The 19,617-nt window shown below is 38.9% G+C and overlaps 1 protein-coding gene and 1 pseudogene across 1 annotated transcript; one reads left to right on the top strand and one right to left on the bottom strand.

The window, feature by feature from the left end:
• Window positions 1–1,191: 1,191 nt before the first annotated feature.
• LOC137711095 (tetraspanin-10) lies at window positions 1,192–4,868 on the top strand. Its single transcript, XM_068450298.1, has 11 exons — window positions 1,192–1,459; window positions 1,839–1,951; window positions 2,063–2,117; window positions 2,209–2,264; window positions 2,815–2,862; window positions 3,127–3,175; window positions 3,272–3,355; window positions 3,475–3,542; window positions 3,935–4,060; window positions 4,168–4,243; window positions 4,546–4,868. The coding sequence occupies exons 1-11, from the start codon at window positions 1,406–1,408 to the stop codon at window positions 4,609–4,611; spliced, it is 795 nt and encodes a 264-aa protein (XP_068306399.1). The 5' UTR covers window positions 1,192–1,405; the 3' UTR covers window positions 4,612–4,868.
• Window positions 4,545–17,976, bottom strand: LOC137710046 ((+)-neomenthol dehydrogenase-like; annotated as a pseudogene).
• Window positions 17,977–19,617: the final 1,641 nt, after the last annotated feature.

Below are 19,617 nucleotides of genomic sequence, written 5' to 3'. Positions count from 1 at the left end.
TGTTATAGGTAATGGGCAGACAAACAACTTTCAAGAAGGAAGTATTTCAATCTGAGGTCAGGAAGTTGGAGTTCATAGGCTGTTTACATGGTTGTAAGATTTTCTGTCAATAATAATAATAGTTATATAGTCAAATGTACATCTGCTTAAAGAAAATTAGTTGTACAGGAGTATGAAGATAAAGTAAAAGGATTTTCTTATCTGTGAGATTCTAGTCGACAGAGGTAAAAGGTAGGTATTGCTTCACTAGATTTACGGTGTTGTGATTTTCACTAATACAAGAGCTTCTCGTGCTGATAACATATTGTGAAACTGAGGATATGTGTGCAGTGGAATATAAAGTAAATAAGACACAATATTTATAACGTTTGACAAGTGTGCTTATGTCCTCGGAGCAGCAGTAGTACTTTCTTTTATTATTTGAAATAATAGGAGTACAAAATAACTCTCAGTATTCTTTCTTCTCTCTCGCTTGACTCACTAGTATTTTCTCGTGCATATATCTCTTCTTTCTTTTTCTTTCTTTCTTTCTTTTCTTTTGTATGCTTTTCTCTCTTTTTGTGTCTTTTTTATTCAATGGTGCAAATACCTCTTTATATAAAAGTTTTCATTCTTCCCTGATCTTATTTGGTCGACCATGTTTTTCAACATACCAATCTTACGAAGATTTTTTCTTTGACAACATTGTAAAGCTACCATCATATCTGGTTGCCTATACTCTAGGCATTCACACCTCCATTCATAACATAAAAAATATTTTAATGAAATAAAATAATTTGTCGAAAATACTTGGTTCAAATCCATTTTGTATTTTCAACAAATTACCGAAATAAAAAAAATAAAAGAAAGTTGTTGTCGTGTCTGGTAACAAATGTCTGAAGAATCTAAGCTGTGTGACATAGATTCGCACCGAAGCCATGTCGCCTAAAGCGAACCGAACTACCTCGACAGCGGTCAACGTTATACTTTCACCTTTGACTGCAAGTTAAACATCAATTTCGAGTTAATTTTTGACCCTGAGTTACCGCTTGCCTTTGTTGTTTCGGTTATCTCGGTGTCGTGTGTCCGCTGGTAAATCCCGTGGATCATGAACCATGGGCAGGCGGTTGTCCATTGACCAAAATACCCTTCTGAACTCTGCATTATCCCCTTTGGGCCCCTTTCTGCTTCAAACTTCAAGTGCCACTTTATCAGCTCTCAGAGCCGCAGAAGCAAGTGGCCAATTTGTAATGAATGCATCTTCGGAGCCTGAGAAGAAGTCTCTGACATTTCTCTCCTCTCTTGCTTCTTATTTTCTGCAAGTTCAGAAAGATTAGATTTTGATAAAAGTTCAAGTCGTGAGAGGAATTTAGATTTTGGTACCAAAAAAAAGAGAGGGGGGATTTAGAAAGAAAAAAAGGAAGAAATGGGAATGGGAACAAGCACATTTATCATCAGATGGGTCAACTTTCTCACCATGGTAATCTTTCAAAGTTTTCATCATTCTGTAAAAATCTGTCTGAAAAAAAAAAAAACTGAAAAGATTGCTTCTATTTTGTCCTTTTTTGTTTGCTCCGTTTCTGGGTATTTGTTCGTTTTAAGGATGGGTTTGGTTCTGTTTATGGGTTTTAGTTTGAAACTGTGATTTGGTTTTTGTCTTTGTCATCCTAAATTTGATTGTTTCTTACCAGATTGATGTTTGTTTTGCAAAATTTTCAGTCTTTGCTCTTACATTGTCATTCAAATTGTTGGAGAGAATCTGTTGAAATTTGTGTAGCTGGTTAGCTAACCAATGAGCAGCTCTAGTTTATATGTTCTGTACATAAATTTGATGATGTCTTATTATGTTTGGTGTGCAGCTCTTAGCAATTGTTGTCGTAGTTTTCGGGGTGTGGATGAGTACTCATCACGATGGCTGTCGGAGATCCCTCACGCTCCCCGTTATAGGCATTGGTGCAGTCATCTTTTTAATGTACGCTTTGCTTTCTTTAACACCCGAGTTCTTATGAATTCTTCGATTCCACTCTCTAACTTTGTATTGATCTCGAGAAATCTACTTATACTTGTGTGCTTTGGCTGTTAGATCAATAATCGGCTTCTTGGGTGCAATGAAAAATAGCTCCATACTCTTGTGGATTGTATCCTTAGTAAATGAATTTTGGTTGATTTTTGATCGAGGTTGTTTTGCGGTCGTTCGTTCTTGTTTGTTCCTTGACTTTTCATGTGCAGTATCTGATTCTGTTGTGCTTCATACTGGTGGGAATCCTGGTGTTCACGGTATTAGCGTAAGTAAACATCATCTGGAGCTCAACACTCTTCGTAATTCAGTTTGTACTTCATATCCCATCCATCTATTGTCTGAATTTTTTTTTCCTACGCCAGTTGACAGGATATGTATTTGAAAATATAAGAGAAGTCGGTACTTTTATGCAGTTTGACATTTTGATCGGGAGTTTAAGAAAATTGTAGACTTGTGGTAGTCACAATGAAGTGGGCATGCTTTTGCATATATTTTTTGTTCTGGAAAGTACTTCATCATTCTCAAATGCAAGCTGATACAGGGGCTCAATTGCATTTTTGTCTGTATGCTTCTGTTCTCGATTCTGTCTGTGAAGATAATGTTGATTGTGATCTTCCATAAGTATTTAAATGTTTTCTCGATAGTTGATAACCTTACATGTGATTTTTTTGAATGACTGCAGTTCAACCCAATTCAATATTTGCTCCTTAACGGTTTAGTTTTCATTGTACCAGTTTCATAATATTTGTACGAGGGCCCAGTTTTATTTGTGTGTATGAGTTAGACGTCGCATAATTTTCTGCCTTTACTTGCAGGTTCATTGTCACAAATAATGGCTCTGGTCATAGCGTGGTTGGCTTGAGGTATGCAAATTATTTTCTGGTCACTCGACTTGCTTTATGGGAGGGCATGATCTTGATTTGTGGTATCTACTCCTGAAATATTGTCTGACCAGAACTTTGAAATGATTAGGTTACAGAAAATTGCAGCTGTAAAAGTTTAGTAGCTTCAAATCATCTAGAGAAGCACAAGTTTCAATTTTTATTTCGTCAAAAGAATGCACTTCTAACCACTGTAGGAATAAAATACAAAACATTTTTTCATCCTCTTTTTTCTCATATGGACAGGTACAAGGAGTATCAACTCCATGATTACAGTCCGTGGTTTCTAAAACAAGTGAGTTCCTTTTTTCTTTTGCAGTTTAATGATGATATGTAGTGTCCGCTTTGTTATGCGTTTTTTTTATATCAGTTGCTCTCTTTCGTGTTTTAGTTGAACAATACGCAAAACTGGAAGCACTTAAAGAGTTGTCTTGTGAAATCTAATGACTGCAACGACCTACCAAAAAAGTATAAGGTGCACTTCTCAAGCTTGTTTAAATTGCTTATTTGTCTGCATAATATTGTTGTGATTTCCTTTACCTTCTCTTTTTTTCCGATTGACTTAATTTCTTTCACTTCACTTGTTGGATTCAGACTCTGAAGCAATACAAATTGGCAAAGCTAACCCCTGTGGAGGCTGGTTGTTGTCGACCACCATCTGAGTAGGTGCCATACTTCTTGTTTTCATTTCTGTGTCTTTTGTTGTTTGGTAAGTTTCCGTCGCCTCATCCTCCTGACTGTCTTTCTGCTTTAAGATGGAGTTTCACTAGTCTGAAATATGCATATAAACTATTAAACTTCCATGAACTACACAAAACAGTCAACAAGAAATAAAGTGCCCCCCCGCCCGCGCCACCCCCCCCCCCCCCCCCCCCCCCCCCCGGGCGCAAACACAACAACTGAGATGATAAGCATTCACTAACACAAATATGTAAAAGTATGAGACGATAATATAAAATAATTAAGTATATGAAATAGACAATTGAAGTGCATGGTACATACTAGATAACATGTTACTGATTTACCAATTGCTGGGATTCAACTTTATTCCTAGATGCGGTTATCCTGCTGTTAATGCGTCATACTATGACATGAGCTTCCATCCAGTTAGTTCAAACAAGGACTGCAAACTTTACAAAAATGCCCGGGACACCAAGTGTTACAATTGTGATTCCTGCAAGTAATCATCACACCTTTATCTCAATTTTTTTGTCTCTTCTCGTTTTTCCTGTATTCTTGTGTATAAATTTAATCAATTCTGAGCACTATTCGTCAATCATTTTCAAGGGCTGGAGTTGCACAATACATGAAAACTGAGTGGAGACTGGTTGCGATCTTTAATGTTGCTCTGTTTGTTGTTTTGGTGAGGCATTCTCTCTATTTATTCAATCACAACCATTGAAATTTCTTTACTTAATAACAAAAGCTGAACTATGTAAATTATAACATTATCAAACATTTCCAAAATTTAACGAACAAGAGTAGACATTTTGTATGTGATGCATGGCTAAAGATTAGAGAATAAACATCTACTATATTCATATAGTTAGTCTCTGTTGAGAAGACTGCAATAACTTGCGTTCTACGGTTGTACCATCATTTAAGATCAATTTTCTCCTGTAAGTGCTTGATGCCATGACATTCCTTTTTTTTGTGAAATGCCAGTCTATGATATATTTCGTGGGATGCTGTGCAAGAAGAAATGCTGCAAGAGTCCGTTCCAAAAATTAACAAGAGGACCTCTGCTATGAGAAACGCTCTTAGGGACGAAGAAACTATGTAGTCCTGAAAATGCATTCAAGCAACCTGTGAGTGATTTCTTTTATAGAATTTAAACAAAGAAAGTGCTCCATCATACAATGGGGAAGTACTTGCTACCTAGAGGCTATCTGCCTTAAGATTGTATAAAAATGCTTTGTGATGCTACGGAAACAAATTATATCATTTCTTTACTTATCTGAGACTAAAGTCTGAAGCATTATTTTCTATCATGTTCTTGCCACACACACACACACATATCTACCTACGTATACTACAGTTACTGTATCATGATCGCAAATTTCAATCAAAGGTTGACAATTCAGTCTGTTCGAAGTAGAGGCCAGAAACTCGACTGTCAGGCAACCAAGCTAGCTCTACAGGACCTTTTGCGCCTTCTTCAACTGTAAGCATCCCAGTATTCTCGTTTATGTCAGTTCTGGTGAAACTAGGACTGACTGCGTTCATAGCAATGTCGGGATACGTCTTTGCCAAGGCTCTTGTATAAGCATTCAGTGCTGCTTTGGATACGATGTAGGCAGATAACTTGGCAGGCCAGACTTTGGCTTCAACCAAACTCTGCTTCACATCCTCCATAAATTCCTCAACTAGGTTGTCCACTTCCTCTTCTCTGAGGCTATCAGTATCTCCTAGAACCCTCTTTGCTTTCTCATTTGGTATTCCAAACTTAGACATGCAGTTGAAACACTAGAAATGAACAAAAATTCGTATACAATAGTTTTATATCAACAGAATGCGTCGTTATATAGGTAATGTTATCTTGCCACATTTCTATATGTCATGTTATGTTGTCAGTTTGATGACATAAGATAACATTTTGTTTGTATAAATTGGGAATGCATAGCATTGATGGATTTCAGATTCGGGTTTCGGTACTGTACTCTTAGCTTTCCCACCGAGGAGGAGACATTGACTATCGTTGCCGAGTTGGATTTTTGAAGCAGTGGAATAAGTGCTTCGGTAAGTTGCTTAACTCCATAATAGTTTGTTTTCAGGCAATCCCTTGCTGTCTCATAGGTTTGCTTCACAACTTCATTGTCGGATCCGGCATTGGAACGTTGAAGCTGCATCATTATTCTCTCTTGTCAATGAAATAAAAAGTTAATTATACTCTCTATGTACTATGTGAACAAAATAAAGAATCAGTGAAGCGAAACTTCTGAGTGACGAAGTAGCTCGACCGTGAGTGAGAGGCGAACCGTGTAAAAGTAGGGTTCCTAAGCAAACGAAGGTGGACAACGGAAGGGTTGGGGCTTATACTCCAACAGGTATTTCCATGGCTAGAAAGTCTTCTTCAATCCAGCCGTACCTTACCCATGATCGACCCGGGGCTTTTGAGCGAGCAAGCCACTTCTCGGCAAGCTACAACCAATGTCATGTATATATGTCTGCCCCTTCGCGTGCATGATGGGGTTGCACACGAGAAACGGTGTTATTAGTAGCGAGAAACGCTGTTAGTAGTTAACTTCGTAGACATGATTAACCCATTTTATAGCTGAAGCTTTAGAGTAATGATTATCCAACGCAGCCGATAGAAGAATACAAACTTCCAAAATGATGTACAAAAAACAACCGAGTTCTATTGACTTACATCATCAGGTGCTATGGATCCAAGAGTTCCTGCATTATTTACCTGCAATATTGTAAAAGTATTTACTTCTTTTAGTGCTTAACCAAGTGATAAGGAGACCTTGGAAGTTCTCGTGCTGCATCCCTTTCTTTCGTCGGCAGACTCAAACATAGGAAAAACATCGTAACAAGATTCGTAGTTAGAGACGGGAATTACCAATATGTCAAGCTTTCCGACTTGAGTTTTGAGAAATTCGGCCTGAGAAGCAATGCTTGTTGAGGAAGTTACATCAAGCTGATGAAATACTACCCCATAGAGGCCATAAGAAGCCTTCAATTTCTCAACAGCTTCTGTTCTCCTCACATCTCTTGCAGTTAAACACCACCCCAACTCCATGAGCAGCTAATTGCCTGCTTATCTCATATTCAATCCCTTTGTTGCCTCCAGTAACAACTGCAATTCTGTTAAGAAAGAATATTAATAAAACCGTGATCACTAATTAAGCATCGTTACTGATCCTTCGTTGTCACGTAGCACTTCAGGAGAGGATGCGGATCGATTAAACGAAAGATTGATGTACCCCTTGGACTCAAAAACTGGTGGTTGTTTCTGCCATTTGTTGGAGATTTGGAGGAGGAAAAAAATGTTAGCTATGTGGATGGTGGTGATGATTTAGAGGGACTACTCCAAGTGCTTCTTCATCTCTTGTTCTTAGGCTATTTATAGTTTAATTACTAAGCTACTGATTTATCATTTGTCAGAGATGGTCACGTATGCCGTGACATTATCAAATGTTTGAGAATTCTATTTTCAATTTTCTTCGGTTAGGGAGCAACTTATATGATATGAGTTCATTGTCATTGTGACATTTGTATTATTAATACAATACCAAATAAAAAGAAACTTACATGTAGTATGGTCAGTGGCACAAAACGTCACAATTGCGATGTACCATTTTCATGTAAAAGTTTTTCTCCTTCAATCATATTTATTGTTCAACGATGTTTCATATCCAGTTCAGTCATATGGATTCATTTGGATTTCAAGAAATTGGTGGTTTTCATTTTTCTGTTTATTCTTTGTTGTGTTCTTTGTCAAATTTTACACGTGGCACGAGCTTAGAATCTAAGTAAGAAGAGACACTCTCATATTATTGGGGTAATGTTTGAGCATGTGACTAGTATCCAATGGATGAATTGGTGATACCACTAAGACTGTATATTGGTTGCAAGAGAGAGTCTTTCCCAATTAAGCCGGAAAGTGAGTCCATTGTTGCCGCATAAACATCTTACGAAATTATTAACCATGGTTTAACAAATATGAAATTTGTTTTAAAACATTAGATAATTTGTTTATAATGTTTGAAAAGGTACTTAATCCTTGTGTTTTTCACAAGTGATATTAGGGAAGATGAGTATGAATACAAGTTGTATGAACGAATATGCGCTCTTTTTCTTTGAAAAACATGAAACTAATCACGAATAAGATCATCGTTAGATCTTTAAACCACACATGTCAAATTGTTGCTAAGAAATTATATCAACAGAAAATAAGCAAACAACACACAAAAATGACTCTAAATATGCCTCAACATAGAAAATTCATCCGCTGTCATATTGGCATGAATATGCATTCCTAATCACTTAAGTTGAATTTTATTTCTTTTGGTCTAAAAATATTATCAATTTAAAGAATTGTCCGTAAGAAAATGTCTCTTATTTAAATTTTGGATTTGATTACAATACTTACATGTACATTTACCATCACGATATTCAAATAGTAGTTGTATTAAATATAGGTAAATATTGTAGCCAAATCCAAAAAAGGGACTTGAAGACGCAGCAAACAAGAAATTCAACTAAAACACTCAAATGACTGGAGACGTAGCAAAAGTTAAAGACAATATTAGTATTGTTTGAAGTGACCTCTGTCTCTTTGATAATTCTATAGTCAATTTCTTAACACGTTAAATGTTTTAGTCCAACGATTGTTTTTCATAAGCATGACAACAGTATTTTATTAGAAAAACTAATGAAAAGGGTTTGAAAATTTTAAGTTTAAACAGTAAGTGCAAAATAAAGGGTAAAGTGAATAGTATTAGAATTGACTTTTTAGCGTAAAAATGTGATTTTTCGTAAAAATGAACAGTATCAAAATCCTCAAAAGTGGGCCAGATTCATTTGGAATTCAAGAAATTAATTAAGACCCAAGCATATATGTTCTTTTATGGATTTGACAAATTGAAGGCGGCATTGTTTTTGGGGTGCATTTTTGCTCACCCTGTAAACTTTGATGCATGCTTTCCACACACATCTAAGCCTGCCAAATTATGGGATTGAGATTGGGTCTTTCAAACCAAGCTCAATTCGTTGGCTATAAATACTAGGCACTCATTCATAAAGTCAATAAAGCAGAACGCATCATCCGAATCGAGGCAGAAGACATGGAGAAAGAAAGAGATAATTGCTTGTCGTTTTCAACTCCCTCCTATAAGCCTTGGATTGGCTTTCTCAGGATAAGGTTTGAAGTCGATTAATCTAGTTAAGCTAATCTTAAGTGTGGGCAAAAAGAAGGAAGCAAGTCCACACGCGCATCCTCACACTCAAATGCTCAAACTCCCAAAAACTCTACACACTCAAAAGATTTAAAAAGCTCTTTGCATTCTTCGCCACACTTGTGAAGAACCATCAAGCACCACTACACATGCAGGTTCTTCCACCGGCTCAAGCCAAACTCTTGCAACGTTCATTGGTTCGAGAACAAGTCACTACGACCCCCAGATCAACAACCCTACACGTACATTTCGCAACCCAGGAGATCGAATCGGATGATCACATTTTGGAATAAGAGATTGTAACCCTAAACATTCATTTAAAACAAATATTATTCTGTACATGTGTTCTTGTTTCGTTTGTCATAGGAATTTTCATGTTTACAAGGAAATCCCCTGGGTCTGAGGATTTTGATAGTCGTAACGTGTCACCATGACACGCTTGACCCTGATATTCCTTGAACACCAGGGTAGACACGTGTTGGCCGACACCCGAAGGTGACGAAGCCATATTAGGATGCAAGAGAACTATGAATATGAATAAAATAATAGAAATTTAAATATAATGAATGTGCATTTAAGGAAAGTATTCAGGGCATACAACTAAACTAGAACACTAAAAGAGGAATAATATAAAATTGAATGAATAAGTGAATGTGTAACATCCCACATCACCCAGGGGAGTGATCCTTATATGTATATTCCCATCTCTACCTAGCACGAGGCCTTTTGGGAGCTCACTGGCTTCGAGTTCCATGGGAACTTCGAAGTTAAGCGAGTAGCGCGTGAGAGCACTCCCATGATGGGTGACCCATTGGGAAGTTCTCGTGTGAGTTCCCAGAAACAAAACAGTGAAGGCGTGGTCGGGACCCAAAGCAGACAATATCGTGCTATGGTGGTGGAGCGAGCCCGGGATGTGGTGGACCTCAGGCCGGGATGTGACAATTTGGTATCAGAGCCTAACCCTGGCCGTTGTGTGCCGACGAGGACGTCGGGCCCCTAAGGGGGTGGATTGTAACATCCCATATCACTCAGGGGAGTGATCCTTATATGTATATTCCCATCTCTACCTAGCACGAGGCCTTTTAAGAGCTCACTGGCTTCGGGTTTCATGGGAACTCCGAAGTTAAGTGAGTAGCGCGCGAGAGCACTCCCATGATGGGTGACCTATTGGGAAGTTCTCGTATGAGTTCCCAAAAACAAAACCGTGAGGGCGTGGTCGGTGCCCAAAGCGGACAATATCGTGCTACAGTGGTGAAGCGGGCCCGGGATGTGGTGGACCCCGGGCTGGGATGTGACATAATGGGTCCTACACCGAAAGGACTCGAAGATACCGATGCGGAAGAGCCTTTATGCCATGATCGTATGCCTCGAATCTAAATCCTGAGGGGGCACAAAACAAACATGAGTAGACCAAGTTGATATTTATATATATGTATATATATATATATATATATTACTGATACAGTTATCAACATACTAACCCCCAAAGTTTTATGAAAACATCAATAGCATAATATATAATAGGTTTTCGAAACCTTAGCATGCCATAAAATTCTTTCATAAAACATATCTCGTATATAATGGGCTAAATAGTGGTATCCAGTAACGATATCTCCCGGCCCAATATCAGCTCCATGTCTCTGCGCCCGTAGCCAGAGATTATTTCTCTCGGCCCAATGCTAGTTCCATGTGTCTCAGCCCTAAGCTAGAGATTATTTCTCTCGACCCGCAACCAACAACCATAATCATCGCCCGTGGCAGTATAGTGACCACTAGATAAGCACAAAACCATTGAACATAGACTTTCAAAACATAGGTATATATATATATATATCTCAAAAACATCTTCATAGTATAAAGTCATCCATCATCTATACTGTAAAAAACATGTGTTTGATAAAATATGGTAATTCAAAATATTCTCAGTAAGCATAATATCTCATAAAACGTAATCATTAAATCATGTTTTTCATGTATGCATTTCAATGTTCAGAACTTGATTGTATTAAATACATGTAATTATTTTAGCCAAATCCACATAGAAACTGTAGACGTAGCAAACAAGTAATTTAACTAAAACACCTAAATGATTGAAGACGAAACAAAAGTTGGTTGAGTTGTGACCTAAAACAAGAGATTTAGAATTGAAACTTCATTAAAACTTGACATATTTTTTATTGAGAACACATTGTGCTTAGGAGTACATGTCACATGTGCATATAGAAAATTCACAAATATGCCATGTCGAATATCTTAGCATAAAAATATATAAGCCAGGTGATATAAATCAATGCAATTGATATGTCAGCTGGAGTCACCTAACGTGACCTGTACGGCTGAATCTAGAGCTCATCCATATAGCCGGAGTCACCTAACGTGACCTGTACGGCTCAAATCTACATTTCAACAACTATACTTGCACATGAGTCGGAACCACCTAAAGTGGTCTGTACAATAGGACTGGGTGTAAATAAATACGCTCAAGTGCGGGAGGTGAACATCACGTGAAGGACTGTGCTCTAACTCTGGGCGGGAGCACTAACATCGGGGTACAGGTTTATGAGCTCTCAACACATCTCACATAATCATCAATTCACATAAACAATCTATAACTCACCTGGTACTTACCTGAGCGTCCATCGCGTCAAATCACAATATGCACAAATCATACAAATTCATAGTCTAAGCATAAAATCAATAGGCATGGCAAACACAATTTCATTCAAATCGATTTTCTGGGAAAAATCTCAAGTATATAGGTATATACGGAAAACCAAACCCCCCCCCCCACTGATATGTGGAAGGGTCGTAGCCCCCAAGCCTCGATTGACTGTGCTCGTCCCGAAGATAGGTCTCACCTATATGTGAAACAACTATATAAACGTTACATAAACAAAACTAGGTAATAACTTCTCATACAATGCTCAAATGGGGTGTTTAAATATACCAACGTCATCTACTCAACCTCATGAACATCCCCATATTTTAAAATAATTTTTTATACGTCCCACGTGCCGCCACGCGTCGGCCAAGGCACGGTTAGACGCGCTGCCACGTGCCTGGCATGCCTAACGGTAACCGTTAACGCCATTAGGAATATTCCGTTAAAAAGTAGCATATTCCGTTAAAACTAACCTGATGCCGCTAGAATATTACGTCAAACTTGACGGAATATTTCGTCGTCTTCAACCTCGGTTCGTCGGTGACAGTCGCCGTCGCCGTCGCCGGAAACTGGAAAAACTTTAAACCTTAATATCTTCTTCATTTCTCAACCAAAATCCATGAAATTTTCACCAAAATGAAGCTCTAAATAATAGAACACATTCTTACCACTTTTGCGAACTAAAATCCACGAAAATTTTTCGAAAAATCCTTCGATATTCTGGTCACCTCTGCAACTTGCCAATCCGAGCTTTACCAATGTCCAAAACACTTCAAAATTACTCCCCGAGCTTCGTGAAGATGTCCTAAAGCTTCCTAGAACCTTAAAACTCACGGAAAACTTCACGATTACGTTTGCATGAACAGTACATCAAATCGGGATTTCTGGTTCTTGGGTTTTCAAAGGTTTCACGTCCAACCAAAGGTATGGATCGACTCCTGAGCTTGCAAGGAGTCCAAAAACACCAACAACGATCTCGATCTACGACTGGAAGGGTTGGTTTGAGGTTTGTCCGTACAGTTGTACGGAGATGGAAAAGAATCCGAGAGAGAGGAGAGAGAGATAGGGGGTCAACGAGTTGAGGTTGTGTATGAGTGTGTGGTCCAGGTTGCAGCCAACCAAAAACACAAAAACAAACCTAAGTTTAAGTTCCTAATTGGTTCCAAAATATTAGGGACTTAATATATTGGTCCACAACCAAAACTTAAACCACAAAACGCCACAAAGTTCAAGGGTACTTTAGTAATTTCACGCCATCGATACAAATATTTCGGGACGGGCTATGACATTATTGCTAGCTCATTGTGAGGCTAAGCCCACTCGCCTCCCTCTTAGTGTAGATAATATCGTTTGTTAAAAATAAAAAAAATAAAAAATATTTGAAAACTACTTTAATCACATTATTATTCACGTGCGAAAGACCTTTTTTTATAACCAGCATTACACTCGTCTTAAGATGTTTTGAACGTGTTTAAAAATAAAGAAAATAATATTTAATAAACAACTAATTGAATCATATTATTGCTAGCCTATTATGAGGCTAAACTGACACACCCCGACCCAGAAAGTCCACTTGGACCCTGAATCGAGCTGTGCTGGCCGACACCTAGAAGGTGACGAAGCCATAAAATGTGATAGTGTATAAAAAGTGAATGAATTTGAATCCAAAAGTTTCTAAATACCAGAGTGCGCTACAAGTGGGAGCGAACCCATTTCACGCGCGATGTCAGAGCATAAGTAAGGTACAGTAATGTGGGTAAGAATCATACCCTCAAAAATATTCATCAATACTAAGATTCGCCACAAATTCTTGTCGATACAAACTCAGCAGCTAAAACCTGGAGGGCACCAAACAGAAGGTGTGAGTAAGCAATAAAACCAAGCTTCCCAAAGTTACTACCTCTTTAAAAGTAATGCCCCTAAATGTAAAACCCGTATCGTTTTCCATAAGATAGTACAACATATATACATGTATCCAAACCATACTCGGAAATGACCAAAACCACGGTTTGCCATCAACTCCACCATACATTAATAAGTAAGCCAAATGAACTAAATCAATACAAAGTGATATATCAGTCAGAGTCATCTAAAATGACGTGTACAACTTATTCGTATCTCATCAATCATAGCTAGCATATAAGTCGGAGTCACCTCTAGTGACCTGTACGACTTATCCATATCTCATCAATCCTGGCTAGCATATAAGTCGGAGTCACCTATAGTGACCTGTACGACTTATCCATATCTTATCAATCCTGGCTAGCATATAAGTCGGAGTCACCTCTAGTGACCTGTACGACTTATCCATATCTCATCAATCCTGGCTAGCATATAAGTCGGAGTCACCTCTAGTGACCTGTACGACTTATTCATATCTCATCAATCCTGGCTAGCATATAAGTCGGAGCCACCTCTAGTGACCTATACGACTTATCCATATCTTATCAATCCTGGCTAGCATATAGCTCAATAAGTATACCTGCACACGAGTCGGAACCACCTAAAGTGGTCTGTACGACAGGGCTGGGTGTAAATAAATAAGCTCAAGTGCTACGATCACGTGAAGACTGGGCGAATAATCGCGGGTCACCTACGAGTCGGAACCACCTAAAGTGGTCTGTACGACAGGATTGTGCACCTACCTTGAATCCAAGGTGAGCGTAAGGTGCGTGAGGTGAACATCACGTGAAGGACTGTGCCCTGGCCACGGGCGGGAGCACTAACACCGGGGTGCAGGTTTATGAGCTATACTATGTCTCAACACAATCGTACTCACTACCATCACTAACATCAACATATACTCACCTGAAGCTTACCTGGGTGTCCTGCGTCCACCTTTGCACTTGAAAGCATTCCCAATAATTATATGCAAGTAGTATACATATGGATATACCATGATGCAATCTAAAACTCAACCATGTTGTAGCATTTTCAATTATAAACAATACGGTGTGAAATGTACAATCAATAACGCTCTACTCCCGAACTACTTATTTTCAGGGATAATTATCCATAATAACCCAATTAACACTAATTAACTAACTAATTCACAAAACTAAAACTTGTCTTTATCAATTTCCTTCGCATTACTCAATTTCCCAAATAAGGCTTTTGTCTCAAATATTTTATGGCTGCATCTAACGTCTCGTTAGACTGCCTACGTACCCTAACCAGGGATCAAGCCATTCGTAGTTCATATAGGTACTTCAAGCATTCACAATAATTATATGAAGGTAATATACCTAATCAATTTAAAAATATCGATAGAACTCTCAATAATATGCACAATAAAAAGGAAAAGATCCACTCACCTGGAGTCCACGCTATACTTCTCTAGCACGCGCATCGAGGCGTCCTGAATGATCGGTCCCTGTGGCCAATTATCAAATCACATCTCAGAACTCTTATCCGTAGAATACGCAATTCACATAAAACACAACCTCAACGACATTCTGAAATAATTTGATACCCATTGACCACAAGTCAACCGTCGATCAAAGATCGACGGTAGGGTTTACAACCCTGTATATCTTGACCTGGAAGATCCGCATATCAGATTTTCAATCCACAACTCCCAACGATCCACAATATGTTTCTAGAATAACATATTAAAATTTCATTACGATCCAACGGTCAGATCTCCGCCAATTGCCTAAAACAAGTGGCCGTGAACATTTATTTTACTAACTTACAAATCCAATTCAGGAAGATCCGTAAGTCGGATTCCCGATCCGTAAATTCCTATAATCTTTAAATATTACGTATTATAATGTATCCAATTTTGGTGACGATCCAACGGTCGGATCATCGATTCACATTTTATCAAGTAACGTATCGTAACGAATTTAGGTTCCAACTATCAACCTACGTCATTCAAATGACAAAACTGAATTCAAAACATTTGACATAGCCTAGAAATAGCATTGGCGGCCCACTGGCCACGCGCCGCCGCACGCGCCGCCGCGGGTGGCGGTCGGCCGCCCCGACTCGCCGGAACATTTAACTATTTCCAAAAATTCTCAAACTTCACAGAAATAAAGATCTCAGTGAGTGGAGCAACTTTCATACCTGCCACGAAGTCCAAAGGTGGACGGAAGATGGTCAATTTTGCCCACGAAGCCGGCGGGTGCCTAAAACTTCCCGACGTCGATTCGTCGTCTACGGTGGTCCAACGGGGTCAAGGTTGGTTGGGTTTTGCTCCTGGGATGATGGGCTACAAAGCCCAAGTGGTGGCATCGGCCATTGCTTTGCCGATTTGCCGGAAAATCAAGAAGGGTGGCCGGAGCACCATTGATTTTCGTCAACTTTCGTGGCCTCAAACCGCCTCATACCATGGTTAATCAAGGTGGTTCTTGGGTGGGTTTTGTAGAGAGGAATGAGAGCTTCAAGATGGTGGTGGTGGCATCGAAAACTCCACCGGAGTTAGCCGGAATCGGCTTTGGAAAATGGGCACCCGCGGTGGGTGCGGGTGGACGAAAACCCATTTCCCTTCTTTTTTTTTTTTTTTTTCCTTTTTTTTTTCTTTTTCTTTTCTTCTCCCTCCATTTCTGATTGGGCTTCTCCCACAAAGTGGGGATTTAATTTAAATAAACACTAACCTTGAATAACCAATTTCGAACGTCCGTAACTATACCGTTATAATCCGGACTCGCAAACGGCTTTCGCCTATAAGTTCGTACCAATGAGTACTACGAGGATATGCTAAAAGAATAAGTCCCACATCTTTCAAGTCGATGGTTAACGGAAGTCAAAGTCCTTGCCTCTAGGGCAATTTCGTAAATTCACGCTTTTAAAATAAAATAAAAACGTAAAATTTGGAACGGGTTGTCACATAAACCCACCCCCTCCCCTTAGTGTAGATAATATCGTTTGTTAAAAAGAAAAAAATCATTTGACAACTAATTTAATCACATTACTATTACTATCCGTGAAATACCTTTTTTTTATAACCGGCATTACATGCTTCTTAAGATGTTTTGAATTTGTTTGAAAAAAGAGAAATTGAATCACTTTATTACTAGCCTATTGTGAGGCACTAATTAAAAAAAAACAGCATAAAAAATAATTATTATAAAAAAAAATACTGTAAAAATGATGACAATGCCCCTGCCTTATTTGATGCATTATTTTGGGATGCCTTCGAAATTTTTTGTCTTGGGGGCATTTTTATCCAAATATTTTTGTTAAAACTTGGTGACACCAAAATCCCTATTCACTTTTCCATTGGCTTTATATATAGAAGATTAGTGAAGACCCAAGCATGTAGGTTTTTCATGGGATTGGAAAAGTGGCATTATTTATGTATTTATTTTCCATTTTTTATGTTCAAAAGTTTTTTTTTTCTTTAAACATTTTTCAATAGAGGGAGAGAAATTGGATTTGGTGAAACTGGGGAGAATTTGGGTGGCTAAGAAATTGGACTTGAGGGGTCGTATGAAATTATTTTGTTTTTTGTTTTATTCAATTTTTCAATTCAAAAACTATAAGTTAAGAGAAAGAGAATTATTAATAGGATTTTAAAAATCTCATTTTACACTCCTCATATTCTTTCTCATTATAGAAAATTTAGAATGCAAAATGAGTTTTAAAGTCACTCTGTCACGAATATTTACAATCAAGACTTAAGTGGTCAAGTTCAAGTCAATGGGACTACATTTGTTTCACCTTCTATGTTTAAGACTAAGCAATACATGAATTGTGAAGCTTTTAATGACCGTATAGCCACCACTAACTGTGTAAGTTTCAGTTTTGGAGATTTCAAAGCATGACCCAAGTCCAATGGTGGATGCATTAAGGGACTCAATTGATTTCGGGACCATCAAGAAGCTTTGATATGTCGTTGTGACGACAAATGAGGACCACCCAAGTTTAGGCATGTAGCGGAGGAAAATAGTGTAGCGGCGGACCGGCAGCTACAGGTTCTATAAATTATTACCTAAGAAGAAGAAGATTATTTTGGTTTTTAAAAGTCCTTGTGAAAATTATGTCATTTTGAGTCAAACCATTTGAAACAAATAATTAAAAGTAAGTTGCTTATTAAACCACTTTAGAAAAACCCTTTATAATTAAAAATAAATAATGCCTATTCTCTTTCCTTCTACTCCAGATCTCCACCCAATCCGAATCGATGCTGAGAAGCTTGAAGGATTAAATGCGTCTGTCACCCCACGGTCATCCCCCCACAACTTCGTATGTGCCGACGTTGGCATGAGAAACATGATAGCCGATGGGGAACGATGAGATAGAGCTGGGTCAAATACCCTACTCATTCTTTAAGATCAGCTTGTTCTATAAAAATTCATCACAGCCGCTGAATTTCAGGTATCAAAATAAAAGGCTCAGATTCGATCAAACCGGGTCATGCCCACGACCCAGATGTCAGTTTGGGTCAATTTGGGCCCAACAACACCCGAATGTAGGCCTAGCCCAAACGTCCTTCTTAAACCCCAAACCATTAAAACCCTTTCATACCTCCTCTTTGATCGCCGACTCTCTGAGTGACAGACCAGTGACAGCCCCATTGTCCATTGGTGGATCCGACCCTGCTGACCGCAAACCATGTCCGCCTCGATGCTCATGGAGCGTCCGAGACAGTTCTCCAAGCTTCTCTGCAGGCTTATTCTGACCCGACCCATGGGCGGCGGGCCTCGGACCTTCCGGGGCGGCGTCAGCAAGTGGAAATGGAAGCGCATGCACGAAAAGCGAGCCAAAGAGAAAGAGAAACGCCTTTTAGACCAAGAGAAACAGTTATACGAGGCCAGCCTCCGCTCCCAAATTCGGGCCAAAGTCGCGGGAAACCCCGACCCGTTTTCGAGTACTGGAACCGGGCACAACCCGATGAACCCGAACCAGCACCTGAGGGCAATTGCCGATCGGTTCATGAAGGAAGGCGCAGAAGATTTGTGGAACGAAAAGGACGGGCCGATTGTTGAACCGTCGCCGTCGGTTCGACCGGACGGAACAACGAGATCGATTGCGGCGCCGCCGCTGGACCTGAGGAAGCTGATATCGAAATGTCGTGATTTGGCGAGAAACAGGGACAATGTAAATTTGAGTAATTTGGGTGGCAATTATGTTGGGAGTAGGTACCACCCGGCGTAGAAATGAGAGTTCTTCCGACGACTCGGATTTTGATTCGGACAGTGAGTCCGTACAGCCATTTTGGAATGAGAAATCGAAATTTGGGAGAAATTGTTAGAATAAGCATTTAGTCCCAAACTAAGATTACGATAAACAATAAGATAATTCAAATGAATGAATCAGTGTATATATATACATACCTGCAGAAGCCATGAGGTAATGCGAACACATTGAAAGGAAGTTAACAGAAAGTCTTCTACTCACACAGCTCTTAATGTCCAATACTAGCGATAGTCTAGTGATCGAGTGAACGTATTTTCTGGTGAGCAGGGACGTTCATATTTATAGGCTATATTCCTAACGTGATCCCAGCTATCATGGGATCAGTTAATACCTATTATCTTTCACGTTCAAAATGGGATAAGGTTTAACGCTCCCACAATCCCTCAATTCCAGGAGATTAGTTGTTGACATGGTCATGACTTCTAATTGATTCAATCCACGTTTTTTAGGTATCCTTATCATGATACGGAAGTTCAAAACCTAACATTCTCCCACTTTTGAACTTCCGCTTATCATGTTCCTTGTCCAACGCATTAAACCAATCCCTTCAGTGATCACTTGAATCATTTCAACCATACAACAATTCATATCTGCCATGAAGAGTTTCAAAGAGTTGAACCCCAGAAAATTCGTACGTTATAATTTGTACTAACACTCTGAGATCACATCCCCCAAAACTGCTCATGCATGATATTCACAGAGCAAGCAGACATATTCAACATGTCATTCATTCACACTCCCACTGATCAAGCCAAACATCATTGTCAAGCTTTTATTTAGCTCCAACGATAAGCCTTTTATAACGACCAGCTCATTAAACCTTGGTTTGATCAGTAATTCATCATTTCATAAAACTGCACATATATATTTGTACATATACACAGTAGTCGAAACAATCATATTGAATTCATTGTCATAAAATAAACCAACATATGAATACAATAACTCATGCTTATTAAGCTTTCATGAAAACAGAAAATGATGAGAGAAGTTAACCTTCATTCACGCATCACATAAGCATCAAAA

Source organism: Pyrus communis, chromosome 12, assembly GCF_963583255.1.
Source record: "Pyrus communis chromosome 12, drPyrComm1.1, whole genome shotgun sequence".
Taxonomy (NCBI): domain Eukaryota; kingdom Viridiplantae; phylum Streptophyta; class Magnoliopsida; order Rosales; family Rosaceae; genus Pyrus; species Pyrus communis.
The sequence above is the reverse complement of the archived record's forward strand: the minus strand, read 5'-3'. Positions and strand labels throughout refer to the sequence as shown.

What these genes read in the sequence shown, in the direction of transcription:
- LOC137711095 (XM_068450298.1), top strand. Translation starts at nt 1,406, where the DNA reads ATGGGAATGGGAACAAGCACATTTATCATCAGATGGGTCAACTTTCTC. An exon ending in CATAGCGTGGTTGGCTTGAG is followed by an intron (nt 2,863 to 3,126) that starts GTATGCAAATTA and finishes TCATATGGACAG; the next exon opens with GTACAAGGAGTATCAACTCC. An exon ending in TGTTGTCGACCACCATCTGA is followed by an intron (nt 3,543 to 3,934) that starts GTAGGTGCCATA and finishes CTTTATTCCTAG; the next exon opens with ATGCGGTTATCCTGCTGTTA.